We start from the raw sequence: 17658 nt of genomic DNA, 5'->3' as shown, positions 1-17658 counted from the left end.
GTTGTGCTGCCATTTGGCTGTAAGCAGTTGTGAATTTGGAGTTTTATTAACACGTGCTAAATCTTGTGTTTTATTGATCGTGGTGATTGAACACTGTCTGAGAGGAGTCAGGCATCTGGGTTTGTCTCTGGCTGCTCCCTGATAACAAAAATGTTATCTCCACTTGCGCAACCAGCATTTTTGTAATGCTGATGTCAATGCTATAAATCACTTTTGAGCAACTGTGTATAGCTGTTATTCAAACATGTCTCTATGCAAACCCATTCAAAACACTCTATACATTCAAACAAAGCAAAAAGAGTAGAAACCGGTACATCCAGGTTACAATGATCACTCACCAATAGTTGGATTGTTTTTTGTAATCCCACCATTAACTAAAAGCAGTCCTGTCAGTACAAGTTATTGAACTTGGCCCAGTGTTTTAATTCTTTTCAGCTGTTTTACTTCCAGACTGTAAATAGCCTCAGCCTGTCTTTGGGGTTGTAATGACATAAACTGCACAGTAATGAAAGGTGTGGTGTTGACAGGCTGCACTGTCCGGTTACTGAATGAAGCTCAGTGAGTGACAGATACTGCTACTGTTAATGTTTTGTAGTGTGTTTAATCACAGCTGAACATTTGATAAACACCAAATTCCTGATGAAGCAGGAAACAACTGAAATTTGGACTCAGTGAGCACTCCGTCTACTATGATTCATGTGTCTTGCAAGATGATGAATGTTTGTTAAGCAGCTTTTTAAAGAAGGGTCAGAAGAGTCATACTAACTTCCCACTGCTGTGTGAGCAATCATTTCCTGTGTACTTTACAACTGTAGGATCCAAACTTTATTTCCCAGTGACTCTACCAGTCATCGTGCCAACACATATACAGTGTTCATACATATAGTATCTGGCCCAGATACTGATGGTCCATGTGATTTGTGCTCCTTGGGATTAACAACCTCTTTGTGAATAAACATTCAACAGCAACCACATTATTCTCCTCTTGCTGGAATTTTTTGTTTTTTGAGTCATTCATAGTCTATGATATAAATATATGAAAAGACACTGTAGTGTAATGCTCAATAAAATAAGTAGTCTTTTGGCGAATATTTTATCAAACAGTCTTGTGTTTTTTGCCAAGTAGCTGCAAGGATTATGTTGAAAACATGCTCAAAGATTACAGGTTTAGCTCTGAATCATGTTCTCCTTCTTTCAACAAATACAGTTGCCTTGGAACCGAGTGAACATACAAACATCTAACAAGGCTGTATATTAGCACTGTATGAACAAATGTAACTAATGTCCTGGACTTCACTGTAACACAGTGAGAAACCGGTGTAGCAAACTACTTCTGTTGACATTTACATACAAACTTCCACATTTTTCAAACTGTCCTTTGACTGTTGGCAAAATGTCTGAAAAAGCTCTTAGCATGATACGCTTCAACACTGCTGCAGTAGCTTACAACTGCGAATTCTTGTGCCTGCCTTTCATTTTTAGTTTGTAATTACCAGCTTTACTGGAGTTTAACTTAACAACAGTTTGTGGAGATAAAAACAGCATTATAGAAAGCTGCACTGGTCCCTCCAATCACACAGCCAAATGAGGCCTAAATTATGATGATGCTTACGGAAAATTAAAAAAAGATGTTAACTACCTCGTCTTTTACATATCTTGACCCCCTTAAAGCATGTAAGATTGTTAGTTTGTTTGTTACTGTGTGACTTTGGTGAATCCAAACTAACCCATTAAAACACCAAAGTCACACAATAACGCACACTTACTAACTGATCGAGGCAGCACTAGACCGGCAACTCCCAGATTCTGGGGGGGGGAAACATTTTCTCAAAGGAGTCTGGTGGCTTTGAAGAGAGCATAGATAACATTGGAAAGTGCTGTCTGATGGCGAAGTAAAGGGGTGAAAATATTTTAAATATACACTTACACATTTAAAGCATACACTTAAACTGACCTCATACAACCCTGCTTCAAAAGATCCAGACTATCCATTTCACATTTTAGTTTCACAAACAAGAATAGAGATACATAGATCAAACAATTAAATGAATAACTCAATGATTACAGTTTTTCTCCGTTGCTTTGATACATTTCTCAGATCACAATTGACACTCTCAAAACTGCGTGTTCAACCTTCACATGATCTAGTCACTTGTGCACAAGATAAAAGCAATTTATCATTGTTTTGGTCAAATTGCAATTGCTTTTGTACATGCATGCAATTGATCATGTAAAACTGTCTGCTGTTTTTTACATGAACCAGTTGCTTATGTCATGTTGATCAAAATATAATATACTTGATGTCTGTTAAATTCTCTTACCCCCGAATCGTCTTTAAATGCAAAATGGTTGAACTCATTGTCATAATCGGTCAAGCAAGTTTTCCATGAAGGACATTCCAATTGTTCTTACAGATTGTTGTTGTGAATTTGTCCAGAATTTATTAATTGCTCTCAGGTGAATCTTGACTTCCATTAATGAAGGGGATTGTGTGAAAAATTAGATCAACCAATGATCAACCAGATCAACGTCTATGTAAAATAGCTTGGAGGTGCACCAAATTAACCTTCAATTGGCAAGCATAGAGCACAACACATACTGTAGTTTTGTGTTTTTCTTTCTGAATCGCAATGACACTGTAATTTGTTGAAAAACCAAAAATAAAAACATAAATGGGAATCCTGTCCAATCTCTTACAATCCTAATCTCACATAAAGGAATGTGTGACTTTCTACTGTTGAACTGTATGAATTCCATACAGAAAAAGTGCGTTCTTGTACATTTTCAATCATTGTCATCAAAAATGTAGCCATAGTCTATATCAGAAAATACCTAAAGAGTACAATTTTTATATTGACAACACCACTAAGCTTTTTGACAAAACTAAGCATCTTCTTTGCGAACAATGACACAAGGACTTGCCATTCTGATGGCACTGACATGTTAATCGACATAACGATTTACTTTTGAGGAATGGACTAGAGATTTTGAGCAAGGTAAAGGCTTTTGCAGGTCATCCATTGTGTGGTGCTGTTTGTAATAATTGTTTTGAGAAATCGACTTATTGGTTTGCAAATGTTAAGAATGATTAGAGAAATGTACCAAAGCGACTGAGAAAAGTGATTGAATCCGTAAATACATCAGAGTAATAAAGCTATTTGAGGACATCATGCTGTGGATGAAAACCTAGCCGATGAAGTAACTGTGAGTGGAAGCTTGTGCTCATTATTGACAGGGAGGTGATGTAAACTTTCTCCTTCCTCTCTGCAATATGTTTCCTTCCTTGTTCCACGGCATGAAAACGAACACGTGTGTCCAGGCATCAGCCACACAAAAAAAGATAGGAACTATCAGAGATAGGTGGGGCATGTTGTTCCCTGTGGCCTGCTAGTCCTTAAATGGCTGTATTAAAAAGCAAAAACACATTATTTCTGCTTTCTAAAAAGCTGTTGCTACGTTGCAAGAAATGCTGGGACATATAGCACACCTAAAGATGAAGCCACTGAAGGAGACCTAAAGGAGACTTTGCTGTGTTAAAGTCACCCCAGGATATCGTGAACCCGTTCCAACATATCTTAGTCATGCTTTAAAAACACAGAGGCAGCTCTCCTCCGAGCTTTGACATGGACAGGAAACCAGACACACTCCACAGGAAGAGTTTGGATGGTAGGCGTCTGAGGGATTCTCACGCACTTGTCGAAGCACTCAGAGCTCTTTGAAATGTAGAATAAGGCGCATTGTATCTTTTTCTCAGGCTACATCCACACTACTACATTTTCATTTTTTAGTGTATCACCATGATTCAGTTTCACTACCAAAACACTCCTCGAGTTGCAGTCTATGTAACCCTGTGTTGCTACCAGGCCCTGCTACGGTTTAACACTGGTAAACCCTGAACACTTTGCTGTTATTGATTTATTGCTATTTGAACTTTGAACCTTTCTGTTTTCATCTGAGGTAATCTAGTTCAGAGTGTCTTGTTGATAGGGTCTATGGCCCTGTTGATCTTTTCATGTCATGTGCTGTTTTTTTCTGCAACATGATGCTTGTCTATTCTGAGCCTGACTTTTGTTGGCTTACAGAATCTGCTATTCCTGCCAGTTATTCCAGTAATACCGCCATCTAAACCTGCACTGTGCCCCCCTGTGATATGAATGATGAATGCAAGACGCCCACTGATCTTTGAACCTTAGTGCCAGTCCTTAGTGCAGCTTATCTTCGCCTTGTGATTTTTATTTACTACTTTTTTGACGCTTAGGAGGATCCACGTTCACTAGTTTTCTTTGGCCATATCTCTGTATTTTCAAACATTGGACACACTTGCTGTAAATTATAACAAATTCAGTAGACAAATTATTTTTCTGAGATGAGAATGTGTAGGTAGGGTCAAAATAATTCTTCAAGTGAATTGTTTGTGTCAGTAGCTGGGCAGGCTTTAGTCTGTACTCAGTGTGTCCAGATAAATCATTCTCTTAAGGAGCCATGTGGCGTACACACCTTGGGGGCCAGACGGGCCTGCAGACAGCAGCCCTGAAGCTTCACAAGCCTGCTCCTGTTGATGAAGGTGTTTTTTCTCTGAAGTTGACTGACATTTACTGCATCCAGCCAGTGATTCTACCTTGCTCGTGACAGATCTTCTTTTGTTTTGGCACTGCTGCCTGAACACGCAGCCAGATTTCAGAGAGCTGAGATAATACTGTGGAGCTCTGGGGCCTGTTGAAGGGCAGTCCACATGAGTGCACTGTTTTCTGAGGCACACTGCCCGCTTATCGGACCTACAGAGGGTTCCTTCCTGGTTTTCTTCAGTCCAGTCTGTAATTACTGTTGCTGGCTGGCTACACTACAGTATGTGCATTTCCCAGCACTTCCAATGTTTTCCTTGTGTTGTCAGCTTCCTTTTGTATTCTGATAGCCTGAAGCTATGTGCTCTGCAAAAACAACTGAAGACATTCTGTCACTAGTTGGACACTTGGGTCAGTGTCTTTACAGTTTTGTCATTGCCAGAGTCATACCATGTTATGAGTAGGACTGGCTATTGCAAGTAGCTGTGGCAAACACATGGTCACTTTTGGGGTGTTTATATACTTTACATAGTAAATTATTATTTGGGGATAATCCAATGAAAAGACAAAAACCAACCATGATTGATCTTACTAACAAGTATGACCTGTGTAGCCAAAGCCTGATATATTTTATTCCTCTCTGCCATGAACCTCTAGCCTCGAAATCTAGACGCACCCTAGTGGCAGCAAATTTATTTTGCAGCCAGGGGGGTCTAGGCACTCTCCGTTGGCTTGCGAGCTGGAAAAACCAAACTCTGGTCAGGCCAATCACATCGTGTATAGAGTCGGTGGGCGGGCTTACGGCTGCTGCTGCTGGGACAGCGGTCTTCTGGAAGACTTGGAGTTAAGCTTTTCTTTGAGAAAAGATCAGAGAACGGCACTGAAGTCCTTCTTAAAAAAGGAAGATGTGTTCGGAGTTTAAAGTTTAATCTATCAACTAGCTTCGCTACTTTCTTCGTTGCTCTGCCTGGTTGTAGCGCTATCCTTTTACGAGCAGAGGGAATTGAAAGACAACCATTTATCCCGCCCCTCGGATTGAGCCCTGTCAATGGTGAGTTCCCAGACCCAACATCTTGATGTGGGTCTGGCTTGTCAGGCTAATTGTGTTTAATTGTGTATTAATCTGCTGTGAAATATAGTCCCCAACAAATGTACTATTTATTCTGTTTGAGTAACTTCAGCCTAAAACTATGTTGCCCAGCTGTTAATTATTTAGCTTTAAAAAAAAAATGTTTCTGACCCATTTTTAAAGATTTCAGTGTTTTGGGAATTTAGAAAGTCACACATTGTGGGTTTTCATGGGATTTGTTGACTATATGCAAAATGTAGAATAAAGCCAGCTTTGTCCTATGAGACTTGAAATTGACTTGGTTGTTCCTTGTCTGGCCATCCATGTTTTAGACCACCAATAACGAGTTTCATTAGTGTATGAAAAATAAACTGTTAAATATCCAAAAAAGTGTGTATGTGTATAAGTATGTTTTGCAGGAATGTGGGAGGATATGTGAGTGTATAAAAGTGTGTATGTGCATGTTTTTGATATTGCCGTCCAGGTGTAAGATAAAGTTTTCACATTCCTAACATTCCCCCTCTATCATACTAGAAACTGATAGCTTTCCATGTCTCTCAGACACACAGCAGTGCTTTTATTTCTATGCACTCGATCTCTTTGGGCAATGTGTCACAGTACAGTAATTACATGAACAATGGTAAAATTATACATAAGTATCCGGAGATAGAAGTGCTTAAGTTGTTAAATAAAACAGATAAACTATATATATCACTGTATAAGTTCCTCACTGCTTACAAAGAAGTTAATCATGGCCCTTCACTTTCTCAACTAGCCGCAGGCGGTTTCACTCAATCAGATAATTTTCTAAACAGACAGGAGACTTAAAACCTGCTCGCTATGAAATTCTGCGATCCTCTTAAGCATTATATGGTGTGTGTGTGTGTGTGTGTGTGTGTGTGTGTGTGTGTGTGTGTGTGTGTGTGTGTGTGTGTGTGTGTGTGTGTGTGTGTGTGTGTGTGTGTGTGTGTGTGTGTGTGTGTGTATTCTTTCCTCTTCATCTGTCATTAGTTGTATTTTTACAGCCTTTCTGTGGGTTTGTTCTGTCTGCCCACAAGTGACTTTCCATTCTGTCAGACTAAGATGGTGAAGTCATTGGCCTCCGCCGGAGACAATGCAGCTTGAGTGTTGAGCATTAACTAGGCTATGAAGACAGAGTAAGTGGTACCTTTTCATTAGTCCTCGCAGACTCGTACAACAGATGGTTCCAATAGTTGTGCCTTTTTCACCACTTTACTTGGACTGAAATGTGAAAGCAAGTGCAGTCAACGTGTCTTTGTTTGAACTTTTCAACAAAGGCTCAAGAGATTATTGAATGCTGGCCAACGTTTAGAATAAAATTATGTCAACATAAAAGTATTAGTAGCTGTTCTTGTGAAAAGACAGCCACAAACAGCAGTTATGAAAATGTAAGTGCAAATGTAATGTTTGCACAATGTTATCCTTTTTCTGGCAGAAATGTACATGTCACTACCTCACACAAACTTATTTTAAACTCAACTGTCAAAAGACATGACTCCAGAGAGGCTTTATAGAAGATATTATGTAGGCCCCAAACAATCCACATACCACATGCTACAATACACAGCAATTTTCCCATCACAGTCTGCTGCCATGCATGAAAGATTAAAGCACCTGCATCATATATCATGCCTGTCTCAGTCATCGCTCGTCACTCAATGACAATCAGAGAGTAAATTCCCCCCAAAAACTATGGAGGTGGTCCTGTGACTAAAAGGCTAGTGAAGCCAGTGAGAGGGCTAGCAGAGTTTAGGACTCATGCTGATGGAGCAGTTCAGGGCTTTTCTATGCACGTGGCAAAGGAATGTCAGCTCTCTGAGTTTGAAGCTGAATGTTTGCTGTTAAAGGCCTTGGGGGTCCACGGTATCGACCCACAGGATGGGCTTTTTGAAGCTACAAAGGTGTATTAAGCAAACTGAGGGTCACCTGGGTGTACAGTATTTCTACGGCCTGGTCGGTGTTCCTTTTTCTGCCTGAATATTTCTCTGAAAACAGGATACAAACACACAGCTAAACAGGATATTGTGCAAATGAGTATGCTAATTGTAGCATGGGGACAAACACTGTTGCTGTAGGAGCAACATTCAAAATCTCACCGCATTCAAATCGCAAACAAACATGTTGTGGCCCAAGGCTGAATGGTCGATGGTCGAGTATAACGACTAACTTTTGCATTGTGTTGGTGTATTGTCCCAGAATAGAGCTCACTGGCACGGTCACACTACCACCTGAGGCCCTGGGGTGGGGTGTGACAGTAATAGTGGATTACTGTGGGGGGGCTGTTAGCCTGACCTCTCTTCTAACCCTGCCCACCCCACTCCATGGGACATTAAAATATCAAAGGCAGACTTCTCCCCAAAACTCACAGAAGCTGTGGTCTCCACCCAAGTAAGCACACACACATGCTTAATGCAGAAAATTTCCACATTTTGCTTTGATGTTGAGTTCTGGCATGGTTTTCAAAATGCTTGATGGTTGATTGGAGGCAAGAGAAAACTACACTGTATTTAATTCTGTCAGTACAGCTCTATTCTGACACGAGCGTATGTTTTAGTAAGTGTCTTTCACACGCAGGCTCATATGTAAGCATACTGAATATAGAAGGTGGACTATTAAGCATGCATACCCAATCAAAGCCAATCAATGTGTGTCAAAGTCCTCTCTTTTTACTGCTGAAAACATTGTTTGGTTTTCAGCTGGAATGAAAAATACCACAAATACTTTTCCGGTCTACTCCTCCATTGTTAGTGCCGTGCACCAGGAATGAAAGGTTTGCATTCCTTGCAGGTTGCAATAATAGGAAAACCACGTTTTACCCATTTTAAAGACAATATATACAGTACAGTAGACAGGTTATTTATATAAAATGTTTGATTTCTTGGAGCCATTACATTAGCCTCCATTGCAATTAAGAAAGTTTATACTAATATATGGAGGACTTAAAGGTGCTGTAGGTAGGATTGGAAAGATCCAGGACTTAGCCAAAAAATGTTAACATCAACAACTTCTCAGTCCCTCCCCCCTTTCTGCTAAAGCCCAAAATGTTCTCCTAAGCCCCTCCCTCCACAAGGGAGAATGAATGAATGATTGACACAGTTAGACCCCCACCCCCAGCCATGATTGGTGCATCTGAACAGGGAGCTGTGGATTTTTGCAAATCGCACTAGATTTTTTTTTTAAATTACCTGCTTCATGTAGTTCTACTGGAACATATGGTCAGTTTCAGCAAATATGACAGAAAGTTAGTTTTATAAGTTTTACCTACTGCACCTTTAATGATACAAAATATATATTACCTACAATGTAAGACTCTACTACAAAAATATTTAGCCTAAATCCAACCAATCAATGCTACAGTTTTAGCAAAGTCACGATATATTGTACCAATACGTTTATGGTTTTGATTATTTGACCATGGTGGATACCTCACGTTGAAACTTCACCGGTTTTGTTCTGTTACTGAACCCTGAAGCCGTGGAAAAGTTTGGTTCTCTGTTGAAGCAATAAGTAATCAAGAACCACAACCAACTCCTTTTTTATAGGCTCACAGGGTTATGTCTCTATAAAGCACAAGTCGTGAATATGCTCGACAGCTGTCTGACGAAGAGTGACTGGCTCATTTTACTTTCTTGCTTGATTTTTTTCTCCCCAGTATGTATCTCCTTGTCTCTACTTGAAATGTTATCTCGTCAATGTGGGTGTCAGCTAACTGCATGTTTACTTAGACATGGACTTCTTAACGAGGGCTGGTACTGAGCCCTTTTCATAATTCGGTAATGCAAGCTTACGTCATGGAGAAGATAAAAGCTGTGTTGTCAACCTAACTTAAATGACTTTAACATTCTAATCTATAAACCATTTAAATAAAATAATGATGAAACATGTCCTTTTTATCAGGCCAATATGGAAAAACGTCAGCTTGCTAAAGCAATCTGAGAGATTTTCTTTCTGCCATGAGATGACATCAGACTCTTATGTGTCTTTCCTCCGCAGACTGGGCATGACGGTGCGGGCCAAGTTGAGGGTGTAGCCACATCTGGCAGAGACTGCTGAAGTAAGCAGGAGCCTCAGCACACCAAACAATCTACTGCAGCGGGGAGGATGGGAGAGACAGAGGAGGAGAGGGATAATGTGGGAAAGCTGTTTGAGAACTTCGTCCAGGCCTCGACCTGCAAGGGAGCCCTTCAGGCCTTCAATGTCCTCTGTAGGAGGCTGGACCTCGACCCTGCGGAGAATGACACCTTTTACAGCAGACTGAAGGCGAAGGCCACGTCCTGGAAGGCCAAAGCACTATGGACTAAGCTAGACAAAAGGATGTCCCATAAGGAGTACAAGAAAGGTCAAGCCTGTGTGGGCACCAAGGTAAGTTTAAAAAATCTTTGTACAGCTGCACCACAAAAATATTTACCAATCCGAGGCTAGAGATTAAGATGATGAATTTACAAAGGATAGAGAGGAAGGTATATGTAAATGTAAGCATCTTCTATATGATTTTGACATGTTTTGCACAATACATTTATAAAAGGTATACCATACATTTTTTTGATTAATTTCCTACTTTCCAGGCAGGCATCCTTTTCTTTTCGGTTTGGTACGAAAGTAATTTCAGCATGGTGTTAGTTAGCTGATTTGTTTCAGTTCACATGGACTAAATGTGCACTGTTTTGCCAAAGTTATGTTATTTTTGTGTGGTCACCTAGCTGATTTAAAAGGTCTCCTTGATGCTGCATTCAAGGATCCTCCACTATCCCAGACTTTGGAGTCGCCTGCCTAACAGCAGCCCTCATTAATAGAAGAAACAACACACATCATCCTTTTCACAATGTCCTGATTTGCTTGACAAATATTCTTTAGCTTGTAAATGCATCCAACTCTCAAATCTTGACTATTACGCTAGTATACATTTTCAAATTTATCAGCTACGCTTTGAGATTGTTGAGATGTTGTGTGAACTGCAGTAACATCACAATAATAAACGGACTAAACACTCACTGTGATAGGTTATCTATCTCAATCATGTTTGTCCAAGTTAATGTGCTGAAAACTAAAAATGTGTTGTATGCCGGCCATGGGTACGTGTATCCTAAAAAGGTCGACAAATATCATAAGGTTTTGTTTATTCATCATTAAAGTTGATGTTTTGTGTCTTAGTGACCTTACCTCAGGCACTAACAGAGTGCTATAGCACTTTTACCAGACACAGGCCAGCAACTACAGTAACACTCACTCTTTCACCACAACAGCTCCCAACACACAGGACAGGAAATTAAAGAGATATACATTTGCTTTGCTCCCGATCTGTCCCTCTCAGACAGGTGCTACAAGACAAAGCTGTACAGAATGAAATACAAACAATCATGTTACATTATGTCATAGACAAATGCTTCACTGACCCATCATGTATATATTTAGCCATACAAACAGTAAACAATGCTATACATCTAAGCTAAGAAACATACACACTGTACCTAAAACACAGCAAGCAACAGATGTTCAAATGAAACATGACACAGAATTTCATAAAGACACAAAGAAAAACACCCTGACAGCTGTTCACTGCTTCATCTAACCCTGCAGCCAAATAACACAAACAGCCAATCACATTCAGAGAGCAAATAACAGACAAAAGACATCTTCCTTAAACACATGTAAGAAGAGAGCTATTGAAGAGCTACTGAGTTGAATTATCAAGAGATAGCTGCAATGGGGACAAAGATATCATGTCAGGGTTGTGTGGGGGTGGGTGGGGGGACTTGGCAGTAAAGGTGATGAGGGAAAGTAGGAAAACCTGTAGGGATGTGATTACCTTTCAGGCATCAGCTGCCTCCAGCTTGAAAGAGTGTTTTTATTGTGCCGAGAAACAGACAGCATCACTCAGCGTCTATGATTATTTGGCCCCAATTGTTCTGAGGGTGTGCTCTGCTCTTTATAGGCTCTTCCTAGTCAGGCCCAGATTGTTATTAAAGTGTGTTTTTTTTAAATGCTTCAGCGTGAGCTCAGTTTTACAGGTTCTGTCTGATTTAAGCCAACACCAAAATAGGTCAGAAGAAAGAAGTTAAATGTTTAAAGAAAGTGTAACTCTCTTAAACTTCTGAGCCAAACGTTTTAGGTCAGATTTAGTAATTTTGACAATCCACAGCGTTGTGTTGTAAAATAAAAAGTGGCACTGTACTAACTACTTTAGTGGGACCAGAGTAGTAAACCAGATTAACAAACAGTGGATTGTGTGCCTTATTGAAACACTAACATATTGTGAATTTATGACATTGCCTTTTTCTTCTTCTAAAAAAAAAAAGAAAAAGTTGCTTATTAATTTCCACAGATGTGAAGCATCAGTGCAGTATGAAGCCTGTTTTAATCACTCACAGGGCGGGAGTTTTGCTTGTACTCAATCGCTAATTTCTCCTCTCCCTGGGAGAATCACAAGGTGACGACTCATGGTTTAATGACAACTCGGCTTTTTAACAGTGAGTGACAGATATGATATCACTCGGCGCCTCGTGCTCATATTCCCGCTGTAGCAGCAATCTTTAAAGGATGTGATGCCATTCGTGTTTTCTGGCCTGACACAGCTGCCTGCTGTGACACCGACATGTAACAACAGTGTGTTTCTTTCTCCATAAAGTTTCACTGTAAACAAAGAAATTGCAAATTGTTCTATTTTTATAATTTATGATGTGTGAATCATTCTCAGCACACTTCATCAGAGCTCTGTGACACGCAGTGCGCTTTTAACCCTAAAACTGTAACACATCTTGACTCAACAGAAAAAGTGCATTCAATATATATAGTCTCATTTAAAATTGAGTGACTTTCACCTCCATCGTGTTGAGCCCCAGATTCAGTATGTTGTACACAGCTGTTTTGTCAAACAGCCCTTGCAGTCACGCAGTTTGACAGTTTTAGGTTGGGGATGATATTGTTTATGTCCCCTGGAGAGCTGAAATAATTAGTCAATGAAACAATGAGTTGATTGGCAAAAAATTAAAAATAATTAAATTGATTTATCATTTAAATAATATGTATGCCTCTCAAGTGTGAATATTTGCTTGACTTTGTTGAACATGATTGAAAACTAAATATATCTGTTTTTTTTACTGTTGGTCAACCAAAACAAGCAATATAAAGACGTCATCTTGGGCTCTGGGGACAGAAGCATTTAAATCAAGAAGCTGTGATTAAAAAGTGCTCCTTGTTAGTAAGCCACACTTTCTGCTGCGATGAAAAAGTAAACCGTGCTACTCTGACTGACAGAGTTCATTAATAAGGCAGGGGACAAATGTGACCAGGGCGAGGTGGAGCTGGGATGAGAGCGAGGTCAGGAGTGGGAAGCTGAAAGGAAGCGTGTGTGTCCTGACTCAACAGATGTGGAGCAAGCAAGCCGTCAGGAAAAGCCTCATATCTGGAAAAATACATCAGCGAATGGAAACGGGCTAAAACAAACAGCCTGTTACTGCTAACGGCTGATAGACAGATGAGAACGGTTACATGAGTTTAGATAAAAATGTGCACATTGTGAACGTACATCTGAATAAACTGCATTGGTACTGTGCACATAAATTACATTTTCAGCATCCTTCCATCTCTGTCTCTTGTTGAGTAAATGCACTTACTCCAAACCCTTTGTTGAGAGGAAAACAAAACAACATAGCCAGCAGGCAGGCGTGTCCAGGCAGCGCTTCCACCACCTGTGTGTGTGCTTCACACCTGAGAATACCTCATCCTGATAACCTCAGGCAACACATGATGACACACTGTGTTCCTCATCACCCACATCCCCTGTGAACCCACCCCAAAGTTTAACCACACACTTCCAGAGGGAGAATGTGGAATGACTAAAGCCCCAATCATCTTGTTTTTGGTGCAGGAGCAGAGAGCCATTTAGGGTATGATTTTGGGAATAAGCTGGCATTGGGTACTCTGTAAACAGCACCCTGGCTGATTGTCTCGCAGAACTGATATGGACGGGTGGCGCCTAATCGCACTATCCTCACTTTGTGTTATCTTATTGGTGGACACACAGGATGGCAGGAAGTGAGTCCTCCTGTTCAAATACGTTGCAAACCCCTGTCTGCATGCTGGTGTGATTTAGAGGTCTGGCAGAGTGGAAGCTCTTTGTGCCGTTGGATGAAAGTCTTTCCTGGGAAGGTGAAATAAAAGATATTTTCAGCGCTAATTTGGTGAGGCTATCGACACAGGGGACTGTCCACCTTGTTAAGCACAGCAGGGGCAACCTTCAGAAGTGGTTTGGTTGTGGATTAAATCTCACTCAAATATAAAGACGCACACACATCTCTCGCTACACAATTCTCTATAATGCCTCTTAACGTGTTTAGAAGGAAAGAAGATTGAGTTTGCCAGCACACATGCGTCAGTTCTTTCATCTATCTTTCAAGAGGGTGATGTCATGTTTGAGCCACACATTCTCAGACAGACGCTGTAACCTCAACGAACTGACTTCATGCATTTTTGGGTGAGGCCCATGCATGAATAACATCATAGATATGTAACGGTTGTTTTAATGGTTTTGGCGAGATGTTCGCAAACATTCCTCTTGGCAATTTCCTGATAAATGCACTGATTCAGGCACGTGTAATCTCTCTTTATGTTTTACTAATAATCCTTACACACACATGGTGGCATGTGAAAAAGTCATCTCAAGACTGGAATGAGCCTCAGAGTCATTGTCTATCCTGCTGAAGTGATCCTTGAATGAGACACTCAGCCTCTAAATGCTCCAGTGGGGCAGTGAAGTGCTGCTTCCTGTCATGATATGGCATAATGCTCCCTGTTATGTTAATAAACAAATAGGACATAAACCATTTTTCATCCCAGCCTCTTCTGCAGGGAAAGTCTTAGCCGTCTGTGATTATAGATGTCTCCATGATGTAGCTCAATCCTCTGTGCCGTGTGTAAGTAATAAGGTCAATTTGTCAATTTGTCATTCTCTCATATTTAGTGCCTCATCATCGGGGGAGGCCCCTGCGGCTTGCGGACAGCCATTGAGCTCGCTTTGATGGGTGCCAAAGTGGTGGTGATCGAGAAGAGAGACTCCTTCTCCAGGAACAACGTGCTGCACCTTTGGCCCTACACCATTCATGACCTGCGGGGCCTCGGGGCTAAAAAGTTTTATGGCAAATTCTGCGCTGGGGCCATAGACCACATCAGTGAGTGTCTAACTTTACAGCAAGCTGCCTGCTTTTGCTTTTCATTGACCCGTGATCACATATTATTAGCCTCTCTAAACATTGATCTTCTCGTTAAATGTACAGTATTTTGTTGGACCCTAAAATTGTACAGTCCACAGTATATTCAGTAGTAGCGTTAAAGATTATGGTCTTACAGTACTTTCTAGGATCACGTCTCATCTTTAACTTATTTTAGATCTATATATATATATATATATATATATATATATATATATATATATATATATATATATATATATACACACAAAATTTACTTTCTTCATCCTTCTTGTTCTCTTTCAAATGGTTTTGGAGTCAATCAGCTCCATTTATGGTCCACTGGACATAACAATTGTACAGAAAATACATTAGTACAAAACAATGTGAGTACACAATATTAATTATTATATACTGTGTGTATGTGTATATATATATATATATATAGAAAATTACTAAAGTTTAAAAACTATGCAGGACATAATGATAAAATAATGATATGTGTTATTATTAAACACAATTTAATGACCCTGTAATTTATTTTAATATCACATTGATCTTTTTTATTCTTTATAATATATCAACAAGAGAAAAAGCCTCATCAAAGATCCAGGAGAGTAATGGAGTTCAGGCCTTGCTCTCATGAACACAAACACAGTCTGGCAGTGTTTTACATCTGTATGCAAACACTAATGTGTGTGTCTGTGTCTATTAGGCATTCAGAAGCTGCAGCTGGTCCTACTGAAGGTCGCCCTGATTGTTGCAGTGGAGTTTCACATCAATGTGGAGTTTGTCAAGCTGTTGGAGCCTCCAGAGGATCAGGAAAATAATGGTATCCATCCACACGTCCAAACAATAGATTAATAGTGCTTTTATATTCACCCACTGACAGTTGTTTTATGATCGGCAAGCTTTGGGAAGATGGGGAGATTTAAGCAGCTGGAAACAACACAACTGGGACGTGAAGTAGGATGAGGAAGAGGTTGAGAAGTTGAATAATGTGTAAAGCTAGATATAGTCATAAGTCTGCATCGGTTTGTTAGACAGATACTGCGTTGTTTACTGGAGGATCTGTATTTGCTCCCCCACTCTGGAGTTTGGCGCTCTGCTTCAAGGCTGGTGAGGCAGCAAGGGACTTCTCATCACTGCAGTATTTAATTTCCTTGACAGCCACCAATAAACAGGAGACAAACATTGGCACTCATCTAGTTTTTCATCATATTTAGATGAGGTTAGAGGAGGTTAAGTATATTGCTTGACTCCCCTGTTGGTGCTCAAATGTATGCCTACTATATTTACAGCACCCAACTATCACATTAATGCCAGTGAATACACATTGCTTTTCTTTGTTTAAAGCTAAATGTAGTGGTAATATATTTTACTCCCATGTGATGATATTTTTGACATTGGACTATAGACTCTCAAGAAGAAAATGACTAACACGCTGTTGTCAGGTGTTGTCTCCTTAGCTGTAATATATATATATATATACACTGATAACAACTAGAGCCTTGCCTAAATTTAGACACACACTTATCCCTCCTGTTCTGCTGTGACGAACTTAGCTCTGCCCTTGACATCATGGAATGCATTTTCCACATGGTGATATTACACAACAAACTGCCAAACTGTTGCTGTGCTGGTCTCACACTCCTGCAACACCCACACTGCGTACTTCAAATGACTAATATTGAAATCTGAAACAATGTTTTGTTTGTTAATCAAGTTTGCAGGCCAGATCTGGTGGGCTTTTATTAAGCATTCCTTTTAAAACCAGGACATCAAAAGTCACATCTTTCTGTACTTTACTGACATCATAGCAACAAAAAAGCAACAGATTAAGACATTTAGAAATGTTAGGCAGAAATGTTAGAAAAGCAAAGCAGGTGGCATAATGGTCCAGGATGTAGAGATGCTTAGACTGAGACACTGTTGAAGTGTGCTTGAGCTAAAATACAAATCTTTATCATTTGACATTCTACGTTCTGTGTGCTGATTGTTCTGTGACGTACAGCACAAAGGGAATAGTCCTAGGATTTATATCATCTGTCTTACTCTTTCTCTGTCTTTGTTTCCATCTCTCAGGGCTCGGATGGAGGGCTGCAATCCGACCTGCTGATCACCCCATGGCTAACTTTGAGTTTGATGTCGTGGTGGGGGCCGACGGACGCAGGAATACTCTGGAAGGTGAGAAGAAGGCAAACAAAAGGGAGTTGAGTTGAGCTACTTCACAAAGTACGATAAAGGTTACCTCTGTCTGATCATGCAAGTAACAATCTGTGAACCGAATGTATATTTTCCCACCAGCAACAATCAAAGCACAGGGTTAGAGCCTACTGTCACTCTCAAATTGACATGTTTCTTGAAACATCTTGGAGTTTATTTAATACTTTCTGATGCTGTTAAATGTCGGTTAAGCTCACAGAATGCAAATATTTCATTTCAACTTCTCAGCCATGTATGTGAATGTATTTGTATTTGTCCGTGTTTAGGTGTTTTACATTATTGTGAAAATCTTTACAGCATCACATGGAACAAGAAGTCAGAGTTAACTTGACTGAGATAAAACCCAGCACACCTTTTGTTTACTGAACAGTGTTTCTGAACTCTCACCTTTAAATAACTTATACTGCATTATTTCCATTGTGAAGCTAAAGGAAACTCATCTTTTGTAAACTTACACTTGTATGACAGTGGGAAAAGGTTATACGTGAAACCCCGAAACACTGTACATAAATAGAGCAGAGCTTGGACTCGGTGCAGCAGCTGATGCGATTGGACTCTCTCTCTCTCTCTCTCTCTCTCTCTTGGTCTCTGTATT

General features: G+C 40.1%; 1 protein-coding gene across 1 annotated transcript in view; it reads left to right on the top strand.

Moving 5' to 3' along the window:
- mical2a (microtubule associated monooxygenase, calponin and LIM domain containing 2a) overlaps window positions 1–17658 on the top strand; it is a 32533-nt gene that overhangs the window by 1434 nt on the left and 13441 nt on the right. The window contains exons 2-5 of the mRNA XM_039796132.1: window positions 9646–10014; window positions 14612–14819; window positions 15553–15669; window positions 16923–17024. Coding sequence (XP_039652066.1) covers window positions 9754–10014; window positions 14612–14819; window positions 15553–15669; window positions 16923–17024 — 688 coding nt within the window. The 5' untranslated portion in view covers window positions 9646–9753. The remainder of the gene's footprint in view (window positions 1–9645; window positions 10015–14611; window positions 14820–15552; window positions 15670–16922; window positions 17025–17658) is intronic.

The sequence above is a fragment of the Perca fluviatilis genome, chromosome 3 (genome assembly GCF_010015445.1).
Source record: "Perca fluviatilis chromosome 3, GENO_Pfluv_1.0, whole genome shotgun sequence".
Taxonomy (NCBI): Eukaryota; Metazoa; Chordata; class Actinopteri; order Perciformes; family Percidae; genus Perca; species Perca fluviatilis.
This window is presented reverse-complemented; position numbering and strand designations above follow the sequence as displayed.